A 19,705-nucleotide genomic window follows, 5' to 3' on the forward strand; every position below is an offset into this window, starting at 1 on the left:
TTATTTGGCTGAATTGGGACATTTTGTCAGGACAAGTTCCAGCTGAATACAGCTTTAGTTCTAGAGTTGGTGTGGATGTACAAACTGATCCTCCAATATTTAAGATTTTATCAGTAAATAACTTAGCAAATTCATTGCAAAGGAGCCCAGATAGAACAATCTGATGTGGAGGCAGATGCTGTCTCAAGATGTAGCGTCTTTAAGCTGATAGGGGGGTTATCTTTCCAAAGATTTAAACCAGTCTAATGATGGACTATTGGTGATCATTGAGAATAAGTAATTAATTCTAGGTAAAACAATCATTTTAATTGAAGCAATCCTTGCCATAAGTAAAATTGGTAGTGATTTCCATCTGCCAAGATCCTCTTCTATCTTCTTTAAAAAAGGGATGTGGTCACATTTTGTTAAATCGACCAATTTAGATGACACAGTAATACCCACTAATACTCCCTGACTGTAGTTGTAAATCTAGGGGGTTCTGTAAAGAGCAGGTAATTGGCAGTACTGTAGATTTTGACCAATTTATTGAGTAATCTGAGACTTTTGAGAAAAATTCTAATAATCTAATTACTTGAGAGATTTTTGTTAACTTAAGAGAACCTACCCCAAATAAAAGCCATTAGTCTAATGTTTCCTAAACAGGTTCATTATCACAACCAGCACTGCTGTTATTGCTACAATTAGATGTGTTTTTGCCATCATGATTGATACCTAGGCATCTACCCTATTTAAAAAATAACGAATTATAAGATATTTAAAAACTGATATTGTGTCCACGTATAATAGTTTAAAGCATTAGAAAGGTACACCGTTTATTGTTCATTCAATAGTATGATGTTGTTTAAAATAATGATAGTTATTTAATTGGAAGTGGTAAGTCATCAACTGGTATGCTTACCAGCAGACCTTATCTTTATGTTTAACAATAACCCAGTTATCCCTTTTCTATTATTTGGTGGCACACTGTAAAGAGATAATCTACACCATGTATTACTTTCTGTCCCTTTCTCTTTTTCATCAAACAGCACTGCGCTTGTCACAGAAACAGAGGATTAACAGCATGTTTTGTACCCTACAGCCTCAGACACTCCATTGAAAGCTGTCTCTCCCCCAGAAAGCGCTTCAGTAGGAGGAAGCATTATGGATTGGTGTCCCATTCCTGTTAACTGTTTATTAAAACATCTCTTAAATGTTTAGAATAATCCTTTCTACTCTTTCCACTTTTTTTAACAATTTAATCTATGTGTATGTCTATCATCAATCGTTATAAATTATTCCATAAAACATTATTTTTATGGAAATTAAAAAATCAGATCAGTCATTTTTTCTTCCTCAAATAACGTCAGAAATAGTATTTGTGATCAGTGGAAAGTCCCAGAGAAACAAAGCACAGGAGGGAAACATTATTAGATTTTATAAAGGTGTTATCTAATGAAGGAGGAAATAAATAGTTTGTTTAAACTTTAGTGGCAGTTCTGGTTTATCGGGTTTCTGTTTTTACAAAACAATGCTAATGAAACCAAGGACGAGCCAAGAGTTGGAAACAGCATAAGCCTTAAAATTTACAATTAGGCCTTAGTTTGTAAGAACAACATCTTAAAGTTGCAAAGCAAAAATAAATGCATATGTTGAGTGGAGGGATTTCAGTTAATTTAATTCTATTCAGTTTTATATAAATAGCGCCAATTCACTAGCCTCGTGAGACCATCCTGATCTCGCGAGCTTTCAAGGTTTCACTCGCAGATCAGTCTGGCTACTCTCCGTTAAAGAAAATTTGGAGCCGTTCACCAAACGAACATCCAATCAGCGTTGGCTTTGAGGCGGGTTGAGGTGTGACGCAACGAGAAGCGACAGTTCAGTCTAAAGACATGGCGGCTTCAGCCGATGAAACTAGCGTTAGCGTGGCTATCGAGCAAGTTTTATCGGAATTACAGAGCATTTCTTTGCTGAGCTAACGAGCCTTTACCTGCAGCAGCAAAAGTAGCTTGGCTTGTGGTTGTGTTTTCGTCGTTGCTCTGTTACGAGCGACGACGAATCTGATTGGTTTATTTGGCCCGTCTATCACCAACATAGGCCAATCAGCTAACCAGTATTTTCGCCCCTTCCCAAAATTACTTCAACGGAAGGTTTCCAGATGGATATGCGGAGCAAATCTATCTGGCGGAGTCAGGTAACCAATTCACAACACATGCCTTCAAGAGGATCCTCCTAAAGTACATCAAGGATGCCATCCCTGCTGGCCTGGACAGCCTCAATTGGAGGTTGCTGTCTCATTAGCACTTCACTCTGATTCATCTGCAGCAGCCCTACACCTATGTTAGGATGCTATTCATGGACTTCAGCTCAGCATTCAACACCACACTCCCAGACATTCTGGCTCTGAAGCTTCCCAACCTGGTGTTATCCACACCTCTCTGCTCCTGGATCAGTGACTTCCTCACCGACAAGCCCGCAAGTGGTGTGGATAGGGAAACACATCTGCTCCATTGATCCTAAACATAGGACGCCACAGGGTTGTATCCTCAGCCCAGTTCTTGTCACCCTTTTCACCTATGACTGTTTTGCTATCGACACCACATACACTGCTGTAAAGTTTCCGGATGACACCACTGTGGTGGGTTTCATTTCCAACAATAATGAGACTCACTACAGAAAGGACACCTGCAATGTGACGCAATGGTGCTGCAGGAACAATCTGATCCTGAACACCAGCAAAAGCAAGGGGGTAATAATGAACTGCAGGAGGCCCAGGAAGACTGAACACGCTTCTCACTTCATAGGGTGAGGTGTTGGAGCGTGTGGACAGCACAAAATTCCTGGGTATTAACATCTCCTCCAACCTCGACTGGACTATGAATACCATCCACCTTGTGCAGAAGGCACAACAACAGCTTTTCTTCCTTAGGAAACTGAAACGGGCTGGACTTTCCACTAAGCTGCTAAAAAAAACTTCTATGGAGCTACGACAGAAAGTATTTTGTGTCTCAGCATATGTAGAGCTGCACAGTACAGGAGAGGAAGGATTTACAACAGGTGGTGAGAACAGCACAGGGGGTTGTGGGATACCATCAACAGGATTTGAACTGTTTATGCCACATGAGTCCAGAGAAGGGCCAGATGTAATGCCACTAATCCCACTCACCTATGCAACACATTTTGACTAACTTCCATCAGGTTAACATTTCAGAAGCATCAAAACCAAGACTAATAAACTCAGAAATAGCTTCTTTCCAACAGCTGTGAGAGCTATCGCCCCCTGCTGAGAAGTATGTGGTCTGTTATATGCTACAGTCATACTACTGTTAATGTCTATTTGCACACGTTTATTCGCCAGGAATATCACAGTGCACATTTCTGTAAATGAAACCTTAAAATCACTGTACAAAAGTTGCTTCATCACTTCAAGTTCATTGAAGGAGGGATTAATTCTTGTCACATTACAGCAGTTTACATCATTTGCCAAAAGACTGATATAAGACTTCTTGGACTCTTATACAAACTTGCATAATTTAATGTAAAAAAAGAAAAAAAAACTCCTGGAAATACTGAGTCTGATTTGTCTGTGTATCATGTTGTCCATGTACCCCCTAAATTAGTGTATGTCTTATAGGAAATTTTACCATGCTAACACATGGTGACAAAAAACTATTCATTCTTGATGTCATCACAAGGCTCTTAATAAAATTAAATTCAATCAAATCATACAGATTGGTAAAAAAAATCCTCACTTAGGAACCTAGCGCACTGCATCGAGTCAACGGCTTTACAGCAATTCCTCGTTGCTGAGCATGCATAAAGCGACCATGGAGAGGTAAAATCCTCTTTAATAGGAAGACAAACCCTCCAGCAGGACCAGAACCAGGCTCAATGTGAGCTGCCATCTACCACCATCAACTGGGGGTTGGAGAAGACAGAGCAGAGACACAAAAAAATAGGTCTGTAAATTATTACGTCATCTTGATCAAGAGAGATTTTCTCAAGTAAAGATTTAATAACAGCTAGTTTAAAACCCTGTGGTATATGTCCATTTACTAATGATAAATTAAATTAAATCATGTCTAAAATGGGGACATTGATCAAATAGAAAGCTTCCTTAAATAACTTGTTTGGGATTGGGTCTAACATACAAGTTGAAGATTTAGATGAATCTAAAATTTTAGATGACTCATAAAGTTGAACTTTCTGAGTCTAAATGGTCCAAACACCGGGAGTAGGGATGGACTCAGACCTGAACCTCCAAAAGCATCTAAAGACAATTACAAGGTCGGCTTTCTATCACCTGAAGAACATTGCAGGATTAAAGGACTGCTGTCTCAGCAGGATCTGGAAAAACTAATCCATGTGTTTATTTTTGGTCGAATGGATTACTGCAACGGTGTTTTCACAGGTCTGCCTAAAAAGTGGATCAGACAGCTGCAGCTGATCCAGAACGCTGCTTCTTGTGTCCACAATTAGCCTTTAACATAAAAATGTTAAAGGCTAATTGTTTCAGTATTTACAGTTGTAAGATATTGACGCCAAGGGTGACACTTGTTCGGTTTAGGGGCAATTACTTTTTCACAGAGGGCCAGGGGAGTGTGGAATGGGTTAGGGTTAATCATTATTTTAGGACTGCATTTTCTAACACTGGTACCTATTGCATCATACTTTCTTTACACCACAGTTATTTATGAACGACTGAAAGACACGGACCATTGATGGATTTGGTTCTTCTTTTGTAAATATGAAAATGGAAAAAAATAAAATACACAATAGACCAAAATATCCACTAATAAGTACATAAATAAAGGTCACATATTGTGGCTACATTAAACTCAACATGATTGTAAGATCATCCGTTAAGTCATGCTGAATTTAGGGGAAATTATTGCTTGTAACTTAAATAATGCAGTTTGTTTTCAGGAAACCGCTACTGCGTCAGGGCAGAGCGTCTCTTGCTCCTGGAGAAATGAGAGCGTCATGACCGGGTGGTCATTTGACCAATAGGAGCACAGGTTTTAATCACACGCTATTGGTTAGAAGGTGGAGGCTGAAAAGAAAGTGAAAGCGGGACTGTGGGCTTTGACTTAATAACATGAAGAGACTTAATAGTGGAAGACTAATATTTCTTTCATCAGGTCTCTGACTGTTGCACCAACAGACTGAATAGGTGCAGGTTTAAGGCTCTCTGTGTTGATGCAGATGTAACAAGACTGAGATTATTTGCACAGCTTTTAGACAACCCTCTCCAACCCTCGGAGCAAAGAGAGACAGCAAATGTTAAAGCATTTGTAAATACAGCTGATAATCACCAAATGTTAATACCTAACAAAAATCAGATTAATTCAGATAACAGCTACACAATGATTAAATTGAGTGTATTTTAAATTTAAATTAGATGATTATGCAATTAGCTTTTAAGATTTGCGTTACTCGGTTGAAATTTTGAACCAAAATAAATTCTTCCGCGCAAATCTTTGATCAATAGTTTTATGATTATAGAACAATACAAAAACCTTTCCTTATTTCATTGGTTCCAGTTGACATGACATGAAATTAAGAAACAAACAAACACTTAATTTAAAAAGAAACAAAGTCCCAAAAACGTTTTAATTTTTAACAAAATTGAGCGATGACTGTTGGCCAAAAGAGTAACATAATTTATGGTCTTTGTCTCCCTTTAATGGAAAGTTGCTAAATACTTTAACAGCAAGAAATGCAAATTTCAATAAATCAGACATTTCCCCCAAATTCTTGATATTTTTAGAGGCTGCAAATGCAACATAATAGTCATATGTGCTTTGCTCCTTAGTAGCTTATTTGGGGTACCCTTGTCAATTAAACATTTTATAGTTAATTAGATCAAAAGAAATGTGTCCCTTGTACATAAATAGAAGCAGCTAAAGTTGCTTATAAATGACAGTTATAGAAATATGTCAAAGTCAAATGATTTCTTCTGACTAATAAAAATCTGAATTGCAAAGCAAGTATTCTTTCCTTCTTTCTTTTCATGCTTAATGAAACCACTAAGCATACACAGGATGATTACAAGTTTAATTTAAATTCAGGTAATTTTAAAATATTTTAAGATACACTGAGGTCATTTAAAAAAAATAGAAAACCTCTCAAATATTCTTATTTTCACCATTTAAAATGATCTGTTGGTGAAAATGCAGCATTTTTAACTATGTTTCAGTTAGCTTATTGATAATATGCATAAGTTGTATAAGATTCACTGCTGCTTCTGAAATGACAGTTTATTTCACCTTTACCCTCAAAGATGACAAAATTCAAACAAATCTTTCTAATTATTGATAACTTCTACCAAATAATTATATTCATTTTCATGTACTTTTAATTTTAATTTAAAATTACAATTATAGTTATTTCTTTCCGCTGGTAAGTTATTTATTCAATTCCACTTAAAGGTATACTATGCAACCGGGGTTAATTTTCCAGCGAGGCTCCCCCCAGAGGGCGAAAGTAAAAGTGCACTGTGGTAAAGATGCTCAGCTGTTCTGGTTTCTCCGTCAAACCAGGCGCGGTTGTTTTGAGCTTAGCAGACAGGCGAACGCAACGAAAAGTGGAAAAAACGGCAGTACAAACAATGACTAACACAGTGAAGGTATGAACATCAGGCTTCCCGCAGCGCTATCTTGGCGAGGCGGCCGCGGCCACCTCGCCAAGATAGCGCTTCTAACTTCTCACTCACATCTATGGCGAATGTAAAGTTTGTGACATGGAATGTGCATGGGGCTGGCACCAGAGAGAAAAAAATGAAGATCATTAACCAGCTTACTAGATTAAAGGCAGATGTTTTATTATTGCAAGAAACCCACAAATCAGCTACAAATGCAAGTGAGCTTAATTCACCTGAGTTCCCTAATGTGTTTGCGGCCTGCTATAACTCTAGACAGAGAGGTGTAGCAATCTTAATCCACAAAAGCGTTAGTTTTAAAATATTAGATAAAACTATAGATCCTGAAGGTAGATACATAATAATTAAAATAGCTATCCATAACCAGAAGCTATGTATTGTCAGTATATATGGTCCAAATGTTGATGACCCCTCTTTTTTCCACCAATTCTTCCTTGCACTTTCAAAACACGGGGATTGTTCACTAATTATAGGAGGTGACTTCAACTTTGGTTTAAATAACGATATAGACAGGTTGAATAAAACAGGGACTCAGCGTAGTTGGCAGTCAGTAAATGTAGTCAAACAATACATGAGTGATTTTGGTCTTTGCGATGCATGGCGTTCTCTTCATCCTATTAGTAAAGAATACACTTTTTCTCAAATGTTCACCATTCGTACTCTCGTCTGGACTACTTTCTTATAAGTAGCTCACTGCTGTCGGTCGTTTCAGAGACGGTAATTCATCCTATTGCTATCAGTGATCACGCTCCTGTTACTCTCACCTTAATTAATAAAAAAATAACCACTGTAGGGGTTGGAAAACATCTGAAGTCTGTTTGTCCTGAAAGCGAGGCAAAGGGAGCACAAGTCCAGAATACGACCAGGACATGACATCCTGTGTGACCCAAACAGAGGTCAACTGAAAAGATAAGGTTGTCTGTTTTTCAACGTTTGTGGAGCTGTTCCCAGAAATAAGACCAATGTCTGCCAAAGGAGGCTGGAAAGACGTGGACCAATGGATGCATGTAGAATCTTATTTGTAACACACACCCATCTGTGGGATATAAAATGCATGTACACTATGTTGTAATCAGAACCCTATCTCACACCCGTTCGTACGTGCTTGAGAGGTAAAGCCTGAAATAAATTGGGTTCCCAGTTGGCAAGCAGAAAGACCTCGTTTCCCGTGTCATCATTCTTTTATATAGTTTTATAGTTAAAAATCTCCCACAAATTGGTGACCCCGACGTGATTTTTGGAAAAAAAAGGGAGATCCTCCTCCCCAGACGGCAGGGCCTTCGGTGCAAGCTGGCCACTTTGCGCCGGGACACACAGATACGGAGAAAGACAGGGGGTAAGTGTAAATGTTTTTTTTATACTGCTCTCTTTCTTTCTCTGCTTGATAATGACAAAAATTGCCGTCTGTGAAGTTTGATTTGGGAAGAGTGTATTGATTGTTTGACAATTGGGAGAGGTCGTCTCTCTGTTTGCTTTCTGTCATTATTTCCCACGTGAGGAAAGAGTTGTCTTAAAACAATACAAGATTTGGAATGGTTTAGAATTCCTACACAATTGACTACAAGAGACAACTTAAAAGAAGTGACTTGTGACTCCCAGCCGCTTTAATCGTACGTCTCGTTAGAAAACGCTAGTATGACGACGAATAGAAAATGGATCGGACCATGACGGTTTAAGCTGAAGTTTTCTAATATATATAACTTTTTAGAATCAAAAAATCATCGTGAGGGTGATTTTAGAAACATGGGCTGGTCGGAGTCTTAAGAGGTGAAGCCTCTGAGTAAGCCGTTCTCTCTAGCTCGTACCCGTTTGTACGTGCGAGTATTTGAAAGATCGGGCCGAACTGAAGTTGTTTTGTGAAGCTGAGATCTCCGGTTTAGGCTTTGAGGTGAGAAGAAACCTCCGATTAAATTTGAAATAGTAGGCCTGTTTTGACTTGTTACTCCCAGCCGCTTTAATCGTACGTCTCGTTAGAAAACGCTAGTATGACGACGAATAGAAGATGAATCGGACCATAACGGTTTAAGCTGAAGTCTTCTAATATATATATCTTTTTAGAATAAAGAAATCATTGTAAAAGGTTGGTTTCATAAATGTCCGGCTGGTCGGAGTATTAAGAGGTAGAGCCTCTTTGAGAAGTGAAGCGTGAAGCGCTGTACATGGCCGATTGGAGGTTCGACTTGCGAGTGACTCCAATGAGTTGTGGCCTTAGTGAACTGCAGTTGTTTTGTGAAGCTGAGATCTCTGGTTTAGGCTTTGAGGTGAGAAAAACCTCCGGTTAAATTTTGAAATAGTAGGCCTGTTTGGTGCATGCAGATTTTTTTTTTTTCTTCGGGCGAGGCCCTAGTTGTAAGCGCTTGTAAAAGAGAAATGAGGTTTCTCTTGGATCATCAGTGTGTCTTAAAGAGTTAACTGCAGTCTGGGTTGTTTGAGTACTCTGGTTTAGGTAACGAGGTGAAATCAAATTTTAAATAGAAGGCCTGTTCTGGAGCACGTGAAATATAAATGTTTACTTTTTTTTTTTTTTGCTATGGGTCCAATAAATATGGTTTAAATTATATGTGCGCACAGTAAAATCCAGGAATATTGGGCATCTGGACCAGTAATAGAAAATATTAAGTTCCCGGGAGAGTGAAATGAGTGAGTGAGCGAGTGTTTGGGATGTGTTGTGTGTCAGACGTCTATGTGTGAGCTTAAATGATTAGAGCTCTGTTGTTTGATTAAAATGCATGTATGAAGCTGTTTTGTTTGCTGTCGCTTTGTTTGTGTATTCAAAGTCCCATAATCAGAACTAAATGGTAAAGTGTGTCTAATTTGAGAAAGCAAAAGTGCATGGAAACCTTTATGTTTTGTAAAGAAATCTGCTGAACCAAGGTGTGTATACTTATTGAGCTGTGTTGAAAAGATGTGGGTGCAGTTACGTAAACTGGTTTTGAAGGTTTACCAATAGTTGTGCAGTGGTTTCGCTGGTGGCAGTGGCGTCTGCCTGTTCCTGACTGTGTGCTATTATTTTAAAAAAGGTGTGTTGTTGGAAAACTTTTCAGCTATTGAATCTGCGAGCTTGTCTGCTGTTGTTTTTTTTTTTATTTTTGCCTGTCAGTGAGGAGAAAGTAAGCACACTGGGTTATCGATTGATGGTCAGTGACTCGTGCCAATACAAGCAGTCCGCCCCCTCTCCCCCTCCCTCCCTTTGCATCAGCTCAGAGAGAGCAAAGTACAGTCCCTTTAGAGAGGAGCGCAGCCCCGCCTGGAGGAAAGCAAACAAATCTCTGAGAGGTAACAGTTTATCAGTTTGCAGGGATTTATTGATTCTGCAAGACAAGTCACCCTGTAGTACATTTTAAATTTTTTTGGTTTTCTTAAATTTAAATACAGAACAAAATGGCAAACATTCCTATTGTTATTCTTGGGTTGAAATATCCCGAATTAGCTTCAAAAATTCCCAAAATCTCTAAGAAATGGCACAAAAGGACTCAGAAATTAACCTCCCCGTGGCCGGAATCAGGTTGCTTTGATACATCTCTTTGCGAACAAATGGAAGTGAGAATCATGGACTACAAGGCTAATAATAATTCTAAAAAGAGAACAGAAAAACGTGAGCTTGAGTTAAAAATTCTAAACCTTTTCAAGGAAGAAGGTCAGGCCTATAGAAGTGCATTAAAACAGAAACTTATGGAAATGAGACAGCAGTCTGCAAATGGTAAGTCAGATTATTCAAAAGCTGCAGGACTTTACCCAACTTTAAGTGGCACAGTTAACTTAATGGGAGATTTCCAGTACAAAGACAAAGAAAGTCTGATCATAGATGCAGCTGCAGAGGGGGGAAGCCAAAATGATTCAACAGAACATAAAGGGATCATGACAAAGGCCTCACATATCAGTTTTACAAATGCAGGAGGGTCGCCTAACCAAAATGTACCTGCAACACAGCAACATGATCACGCCTTAGTAAACATATATTCGGCTGTGCATAAATCAGGTTCTCCTGTTGCTTCGGTTGGAATGCATCAGAACAATGCAGGCCCAATGAACTCAGATTCCCCTGTAAACGTGCAGGATCTTGCACCTAATCATTGTAGCACCGCAAAGAAAACATCTGGGGATCAGAGAAGGTCGTTGACCCTGAAGCCTATGGGTGGAGTTGATTGTTATGCAGACTACGCAATGAAACCAAAGGGTGATTCATTTTGGGTAAACCTAGATCATGAAGGGTTAAGTTTGCAAAGAGAAATTGATCGCACCATAATTGAGGAATTAGAAAAGGAAATTGATGAGGAAGCCATAAGACAAAATATTGTACCAGAAAATGCCAGCAAGCTTTTAGAACAAGAGGCAGTGAAGGGCCCTACAGGAGGAACACAAACAGCTACTGGCAGTAGAAGTGATTATGATTTAAGATGGAGACCTGGCATACATGCACCTGACAAATACACAGATAACAAACAGTTACCCATTCTTGTAAAAGGGAATATTGCTCAATATTACCCATGGGCGTCTCAAGACCTTGTCGGGCTGGTTGGCAGATTGCCAGACATAAATGAGGGTGCCAGCAAGTGGATAAAGGTGTTTGAGGAGGAAACTGTTGGAAAAATGCTAGCTCTTGGCGATTTAAAAGCTGTTTTTGCACAGTGTCTGGGAACACCTGCTATGGAAAACGTCTTAAAGGAACGTTTCGCGTGGATGCTCCAACAGAGAGCTGATGGAATCGGCTTCAATTTATTTCGCACAGCACTGTGGGAAGCACTGCGAAAAGAATATCCCACTAAGATTGAACCAAAGGCATTAAGAGGAGATCCAATCGATAATGCAGAAAATCCAGCGTCTTATATTGCAAAGCAGCTAAAAAGATGGAAACAGGAAACAGAAGAGGAAGTTGATAAGAGCCCTGTGCTGACAACTCTGTTCCGGAACTCCATCGTTGAAGCAATGCCTGCTTCTGTGAGAAGCAGGTTAGAAGATGTGGTGGCTTTGACGTCAATGCCTCACAGAGAGTTCCGTGATCATGTGATACATGCAGTGGAGAAGTACAGAAGAGAAGAAAGTAAGAGTGCAGAATATCATAAAAATGTACAAAGAAAACTGGCACAAATGCAGCTTGGAGAACTGTCAGAAAAAAACAAAGCTAGAACCCAAGCTACAATGATTAAAGTGACTGATAATGTAACCCCACCTCAAGGTTTTTCAGAACTTGTACATGATGTGACAAATCAAACACAAAGGAGTTTTCCGGCTCCTCAACTTACCCAGCCACAACAACCAGTGGTTAATGTTTATCCTCAAGCATTTAACTCACAGCCATATGGGCCTCGTGGACGGCAGCAAAGAGGTCCCGCCTGGACTAACAGAGGCAGGCCTGGCGCACCTGGAATAATGGGTGCATGCTGGGCATGCAATGAACTTGGACATCGTGCCGAGCATTGCCCAAGAGGCAACAGCACCTACCGCAGGCAATCACGTGGCCGGTTCCGTCCAGGTCCAACAAGACGCCCTGTAAACCCACCAAATTTTGGTTACTAGGGGTGCCCAGAGAACCTTACAGGGGAGAACCAGTGCCCGATCGTAAGCAAGGGTGCTGAAAATGAACCAATGTTAAAAATTCTAATTGAAGAAAAAGAAACACCGATGCTGGTCGATACAGGAGCAGCTTACACGTGTGTAAGTCCAAATTATGCAAAGCACCTCCCCATGTCTAATAAATTTATTTCAACAGTAGGGTTCTCGGGAACAAGACAGTTAATACAAATGACAGCTCCTGTACGACTGGCAAATGATGATGATGAGATAAGAATACCAATTCTTGTCTCTGACCAAACACCAATTAACCTATTGGGAAGAGATGCATTATGCAGGATGAAATTGAAAATCTGGTGTTCTCCTCAGGGTTTGTATGTTGACAAAACAGGTCTGGATCTTCAAATGTACATGCAAACACATGAAGCTAATGTTTATTGGCTAGGAGACATTTCAGGCCCAGTTGAAGATGTAGTCACTAACTGGGGCCGGTACATTAAAGCTCAAATTCCAGAAGCCAGAAAACCTTTTCTAGATTATCACTGCACCATGTTTTATGACATTTCAAAGAGCAAGGAGTTTGAAGAAAAATGGGACAGTTCTACAAAAGACAGAACTGTTAATCTTGAAACACAATGTATTGTTATTGGAAACCAAGGTGCAGCTTTAAATGTGAAGCAAAATGATTTCATTTCAGAGTGGTACAATGTTTCAGACTCAGTACCACACATAACATTGTTTGTAAATAAAGGATTTCATGCAAAAGATCTGGGACCAATGATGAAACTTGCAACAGAAGCAACATGGGAAGACACAGATAACCCATTAATTTTTCAATCAAGTGATGGAACAATGATCAAGATCCTATGTGAAACAACAATGACAGCAAAACCACAAGTTGTGACAGTGCCTGTTGATCTAAAAGATCAGTCTGAGGAAAATGGTTCCTCTAAAGATCAACCATTAATGCAGGACATGCTAAAAAATGTCCCTGAGCACTTATGGTCCAAACATGATACAGATGTGGGTTTAGTAAAATCTGCAGAACCAGTCTCAGTTCAAATAAAACCAAATGCACGGTTTCCTTTTCGCCAGCAATACCCATTAAAACCAGAAGCAGAACAAGGCATTCAGAAAACCATTGACGGATTGATGCAAGCAGGTGTGCTGGTGGAAGTAGAAAGTCAATGTAATACTCCAATTTTTCCAGTTCTGAAAGCAGACAAAAACAAATACCGTCTTGTTCATGACTTAAGAGAAATAAACAAGATAATAGTAGACGCAGAATCGGATGTGCCAAATCCAAATACTCTTTTAAATTCAATACCATCAGAAGCATGTTTTTTCACCGTTATTGATCTCTGTTCAGCGTTTTTCAGCATTCCACTAGCGGAAGAGTCACAACATTTATTCGCATTTACCTACAGAGGTAAAAAGCTCAGTTATACCCGATTGCCTCAAGGGTTTAAACTTAGCCCGCACATATTTAATCAGGTGCTAAAAAATGATTTGGAAGGACTCAATTTAACTGGAACTGTGTTACAGTATGTGGATGATTTGTTAATCTGTGGAAACACACTAAATGACTGTCATCAGGACTCAATCAAAGTTCTACAAAGATTAGCAGAGGGAGGACACAAGGTCTCCAAACAAAAACTACAGTATTGTCAACCACAGGTAGATTACCTAGGAAGACAAATATCCCAAGGAACAGTTGGCATTTCACCTTCTCAGCTGGAAGGTGTCAGCAAAGCTCCAAGTCCACGAACAGTTGGCGAAATGATGACATTTTTGGGAATGACAGGTTTCAATGCAGACTGGATTGAAAACTATGCGGAAAAATCAGCACCACTTAGAGAGCTCATAAAAGAAACAGGAAACCAGTCATTAAAAGCAGTGTTAAAATGGACAACAGAAGCTAAAATAGCTTTTGAAACACTAAAACAGGAAATGCAAGTGGCACCAACTTTGGCATTGCCAAATTATGACAAACAATTTTACCTGTATGTAGCCAACAGAAAAAACATGTACGCATCAGCTGTACTAATGCAAGAAACCTGTGTAGGACGACGAAAACAAGCCATTGCTTATTACAGCACTAAACTAGACAATGTGGCCCAAGGCTGGCCACCATGTTATCAAGGTCTAGCAGCAGTCTACTACGCTTATGAAAAAGCATCAACCATAACAATGGGTTATCCGGTAACAATACAGACCCACCACAAAATCACAGAACTGATAAATCAAGGAAAGTTTGTGATGACTCAGGCAAGATGTTTACAGTACATGCCACTTTTAACATATCCAGATGTAACAGTACAAAGGTGTACAACAAACAACCCTGCTGACATGGTACCTCTAGACTGTGAAGGAGAACCACACGAGTGTCTTGCAGAAACAATGAAATTCACAAGACTAAGACCCGATTTAGAGTCAACTCCGATAATGAACGCGGAAGTCACTTATTTTGTTGACGGGTCATGTTTCAGAGATCATCTTGGAAACCACGCAGGTTATGCTGTGGTTAAACAAGTAGGAGACAATTTTGTAACAGTCAAAGCAGAAAAATGTGAGCAACCATGCTCTGCCCAAAAAGCAGAACTAAAAGCTTTGACAGAAGCGTGCAAACTAGCAAAAGGAAAAGTAGCAAACATATTCACAGACTCGGCTTATGCCCATGGGGTGTGTTATCTGTTTGCTGCTGTTTGGAAACAAAGAGGTTTCAAACGAGCAGACGGCAGTCCAGTATTACATCAAGAACAGCTAAAAGAGCTGATTGCATCGATGATGCTGCCATCAAGACTGGCAGTGATCAAATGCAACGCCCATCGTAAAGGTAATGATTTAGTCATTAAAGGGAACAACGCCGCAGATGAGGCAGCAAAACTAGCATCAAAGTGCCAGATGGCTATCTTGGCACCAGTGGTCACCTTGGAACCAATGGTGACACCAGAAGACATCATTTTGATGCAGCAGGAAGCAGGTGCGAGTGAGCACTCTCTCTGGGCGCAGAGAGGTGCGACAATGAGTGAAAATGGTTTGTGGAGATCACAAAGTGGACATTTAGTTGCACCAGTAGCATTGTTGACAATGTTGGTCTCAGAAGCACATGGTTTGGATCACTGTGGTAGAGGTAAAGTGATGGAGAAGTTGAAAAAGCAAGGTTATTGGTCGCCTTACATGCAAGCAATGGTGGATGAAATCTTGAGCCAATGTGAAATATGTGCAGAAAACAATGTACGAAAAGGCATAAAATCACCGATTGGACACATTCCGGTCCCTGAGGGACCCTTTAAACATCTTGTGATAGATTATGTTGACATGATAAAGCCAGTGCAAGGGAAAAGGTACATGCTGGTTGTGATCGATCGGTTCAGCCGATGGGTTGAAGCAGTCCCATCAAAGACATTGGGAGCTGAGACAGTGATTAAGTTTCTGACAAGAGAGGTGATTCCGAGATTTGGCATCCCATCAGAAATCAGTTCAGATAATGGTTCAGCTTTTATCCAAAAGGTGTTAAAAGGTGTTTTGTCAAAGCTAGGAATTAAACAACGCTTTGGAGCAGTCTATCACCCGCAGAGTCAGGGTATTGTTGAGAGAATCAATGGGACTTTGAAAGCTAAGCTGAATAAAATCTGTGCTTCTACTAACCTAAACTGGGCTGATGCTTTGCCGCTTGCGCTAATGAGCTATCGCATGCAGATGCACCGCAGCACACATTTAACCCCGCATGAAATGCTAACAGGCAGAACAATGCCAGTGCCTGAATGGAGGCTTCCATTCAAAGGCCCGGCACTTGAACAGCTACAGACAGAGTTGAAAGCATATATGGACCAACTAACTGCTATCCATAGAGCTATCTATCTGCAGGAAAAAGCCAGAAGTTCCTGTCCAGAGTCGGTGGTGAAGAGACCAGTCGAACCAGGAGACCTGGTGTACGTGAAGGTGTTCAGACGTAAATGGAACAGCTCGAGATGGGACGGACCATTTGAGGTCAAACGAGCGACCGCAACCGCCGTCCAAGTTCAGGGGAGTGATACGTGGTATCATTTGACTCATTGTACTAAAGTACACGCCAGAGACACTGTGAAGCCAGACAATGGAAAAGACTGTGAACAGAAAGTTTGCAGCAATGAAACTGGTATTGACATTTCACCTGTGGATGTTGGCAGAGGTGGTGAGCCTAACAACAGCGAGGCCGGAGATGAACTCTCACAGCCTGCAGACAGCACCACAGCATCAGCCAACGTCAGCTCAACCACGAGTGAAACAAGCAACGAGTAATGAGGGTCGAGACAATCGACATGCAACCATGAAATGTGGGACTTCAGTCTATAAAGGGAAATCCACCCTTGCAGAACAAGATAAGTACAACACAACGTTAATGGGTTTGACAAAGTACACACCAGTGTTTTTGCCAGCTGAACTGAAGTTAATGACTCATCTAGGTCTTAAAGAACAGTTAAGAGAAAAAACAAAAAGGTTGCGTAAGAAAAGAGAGACCCATGCTGAATTAAAATGGAAAGCAACGGTAACCGATACAGGATTTCGTACAAAATAAGATACGGAATTTGAGGTGAACATTTATTACAATGATCAAAAATTGTGTGGAAAAAGTGTCAAAAAGGTATATACAGAATATGGGATAAATCAGTGCTCATTTATTCTGTACATAAAGGATGATGGTTTTGAGGTAGAAAAAGAAATAGAATCCCACAGGGATCCCGAGGACATTTACAAATATAACTTAACAATGAAGAATCTACAAAACCACAATGTAGTATCAGGAAGTGGTGATTTAGAACGAATAGGAAATAAGGAGTTAAATGCTACAGTCCAAATGTTTAATGACCGAATTAGGATACATGTGGAGCCAGACAGTGATAAATATGACTTGGTTGAAAGAAACGTGATTATCTCTAGATTACTGCAAAAAGGTGACAGACGAAGGATGTGTAATTCGCATACTAATGTAGGTCATCCATTATCAAGTCAAAATGAAGAAAACATTAATTGTAATATGACTGTTTGGAATGCAGATTGTGGATGGATTATTGAAGCAAATGTAATAGCTTTCCGGATTAATAAAACATACGAGTTGAAATTCGAAGACGTCACCTCGAGTGGAAAAGTAGATTCAACTATATTATGGACCATACCACGTAAAGAGACTTTACCAGAAGATGTAAATTGTTTTCCCCCAACAACTATGGCTACTAGAACTACAGTAGAAGTGAAGAAAATGACTGACCCTAGTGGAAATGTGACGTTACCTACTTCAGTCACTAAATCAGGACTAAATAAGTCGACAACTTCAACGGAAAATACATTAACGGTCACATCAGCGTCTAAAATTTTCAATAGCACAATACAAATTTCAACAAATAATAGTGATATTACAAAGGTAAATACAAGTAAAATGGAAGTGCAACCTACAGAGGTTGCTAGGGACTTGGACAACGTAAAACCTACCGTGATTCGACCTGAGAACATAATAACTGAACCTCCAACAACTGTTATAACTAAAACAAATCTACAGCCAATAGTTTCAAATACAATTAAAACCACAAAGGAAGTGTTAAATACTACTAAACCCTCACTAATAAGATTAATTACAATGGCACCTCCTCCGGTTGAGGTAACATCAGATCAGGACAACAACATAATATTAGAATTCGCAGAACCAGATCCAAAACAGTATGGATGCTCTGAAAAGGAAGGATGTGAAGATTTCTCAGAAGGGTTGGATAAATTTTATGAAAAACAAAATCCAAAAATAGCTACACCAAGAGCAATAAATAAATTACAGGATATTAAATGGCATGGAATCAGACCAAGGGGTGATCCTTTATGGCAAAGAGCCATACGTAATACATGGTATAGCTGGTCATGGTATACAGCAAGAGAGTTAACTAAAAATGATTGCTTAATCTGTACTGCTGCTCCGGGAGCAGTTCCTATGGTTATTCCAGAAAAATATACGTCAAAAGAATGTGCAGGTGTACAACGTCAAAAATGTAGGAATGGTGAGTTCACTTCAAGAGAAGACGCAGTGTCATTCTTTAAATTACCTATGTGTGGTTTGAGTTGCAGACTCTTATATGGCTCAAGGAACTCTCATCAATACTTAGAAAAATGGAAAGGGTATAAATTAGAATCATTGTGTGCAGAATTTAACATTAGTACTACAGATAATGTTCCACCCACTGATTATGAAAAAGATTATGATGCAAACTACGAATGTTTTGTAAGTGGAGGTTTTGAGGACAATGAAGGAATTAATGTAGGAAACACCACTGGAAAATGTAATGTAACCTGGGTATTATCTTGATTTAAGCATGCAAATGTAACACCAGTGTTTGCTACAAAGCCTGTTTGGTTTGAAAACCCAAATTTTATAGAAGAGGACTGTAAAAATATAACTATGACAATTCCCAAACTTTTCTTTTTAGGAGATCAAACGTATCCAGTGGCAGACAGTTACTGGATGTGTGGTGATGACATGCTAATGAACACCTTACCACTTAAGTGGGTAGGGCTCTGTGCATTAGTACGAATGAAAGTACCAATAACTTTAGTGTATGAAGGGGTAAAAGAATTAGCTCAGATTGAAACAGGTAAAAATAGGTCTCGTCAGAGTCTAGACGATTACGGACTAAATGAAGGAGTTTATTTAAATCTTATTGGTCAACCAAGAGGAATTCCAAATTAATTTAAATCACAACATGAAATTAAAGCAGGTTTTGAGTCTATTTTACCCCAAATTACTATTAATAAAAATGTTGAATGGATAAATTACATTTACTATAATCAGCAAAGGATGATAAATTTCACGGTTGAAGGATTTATGGCACTGGGAGACCAAGTACATAAAACAAGTAGAATGGTAATACAAAACAGACAAGCTTTAGATTGGCTTTTAGCAAATAAGGGAGGTGTTTGTCACATGTTCGGTAATCAGTGCTGTACATACATTCCCATGAACACAGCTCCTAAAGGTTCGTTTAGGGCAGTAATGGTTAAACTTATGAAACTTAAAGAAGAAGTAAAAGAGAATGCTGGTAGAAACAACTGGTCGTGGAAAAGTCTGGAAGAAATTTTAGGAGAATGGGGTGTTTTAGCCGCTAAAACAGGACTAACTTTGGTAATAACACTGATTGTAATCTTATTGTTTCTGTGTTGTGTTGTGCCTATTTTGAAAAGGTGGATTGTGGGGACGATGTATAGATGGATGACATCAGGCAGCAGCCATCGAAAAGGCTGACATCCCGGCCGCCTGGTCACGTCTATGGCCTCACACGTATGCTACAGACTCATTCCAAATGGAAAGGAGTACCCGTGATCGAGACGGACTCTTTTGTTTTGCTACGTGTCCATGGACTCATCAAACCAAGCACACGAACTGAAGACTGACTAACCCTATTAACCTTGTTTAAGTTACTCAATCTAAGATTAAATGAATAAAATATAATACAATAAAGCATTAGTAGATAAGGTAGCACAGGCGGCCGGTTAGTTTAATCTGTCATAACATTATATTTTAACATTCGTTTCTGT

General features: G+C 39.5%; 1 protein-coding gene across 1 annotated transcript; it reads left to right on the forward strand.

Annotated features, from left to right (window-relative positions):
* Positions 1–13,038: 13,038 nt before the first annotated feature.
* Positions 13,039–16,848, forward strand: LOC118562029 (protein NYNRIN-like). Its single transcript, XM_036134324.1, has 2 exons — positions 13,039–16,177; positions 16,321–16,848. Exons 1-2 carry the CDS (start codon positions 13,115–13,117, stop codon positions 16,327–16,329), a joined length of 3,072 nt encoding a protein of 1,023 aa, XP_035990217.1. The 5' UTR covers positions 13,039–13,114; the 3' UTR covers positions 16,330–16,848.
* The last annotated feature ends 2,857 nt before the right edge of the window (positions 16,849–19,705 follow it).

This window comes from Fundulus heteroclitus, unplaced genomic scaffold, assembly GCF_011125445.2.
Source record: "Fundulus heteroclitus isolate FHET01 unplaced genomic scaffold, MU-UCD_Fhet_4.1 scaffold_80, whole genome shotgun sequence".
In the NCBI taxonomy this organism is placed as follows: domain Eukaryota; kingdom Metazoa; phylum Chordata; class Actinopteri; order Cyprinodontiformes; family Fundulidae; genus Fundulus; species Fundulus heteroclitus.

Excerpts from the sequence above, each read along its gene's own strand:
- LOC118562029 (XM_036134324.1), top strand. The coding sequence starts at position 13,115 with ATGCAGGACATGCTAAAAAATGTCCCTGAGCACTTATGGTCCAAACAT.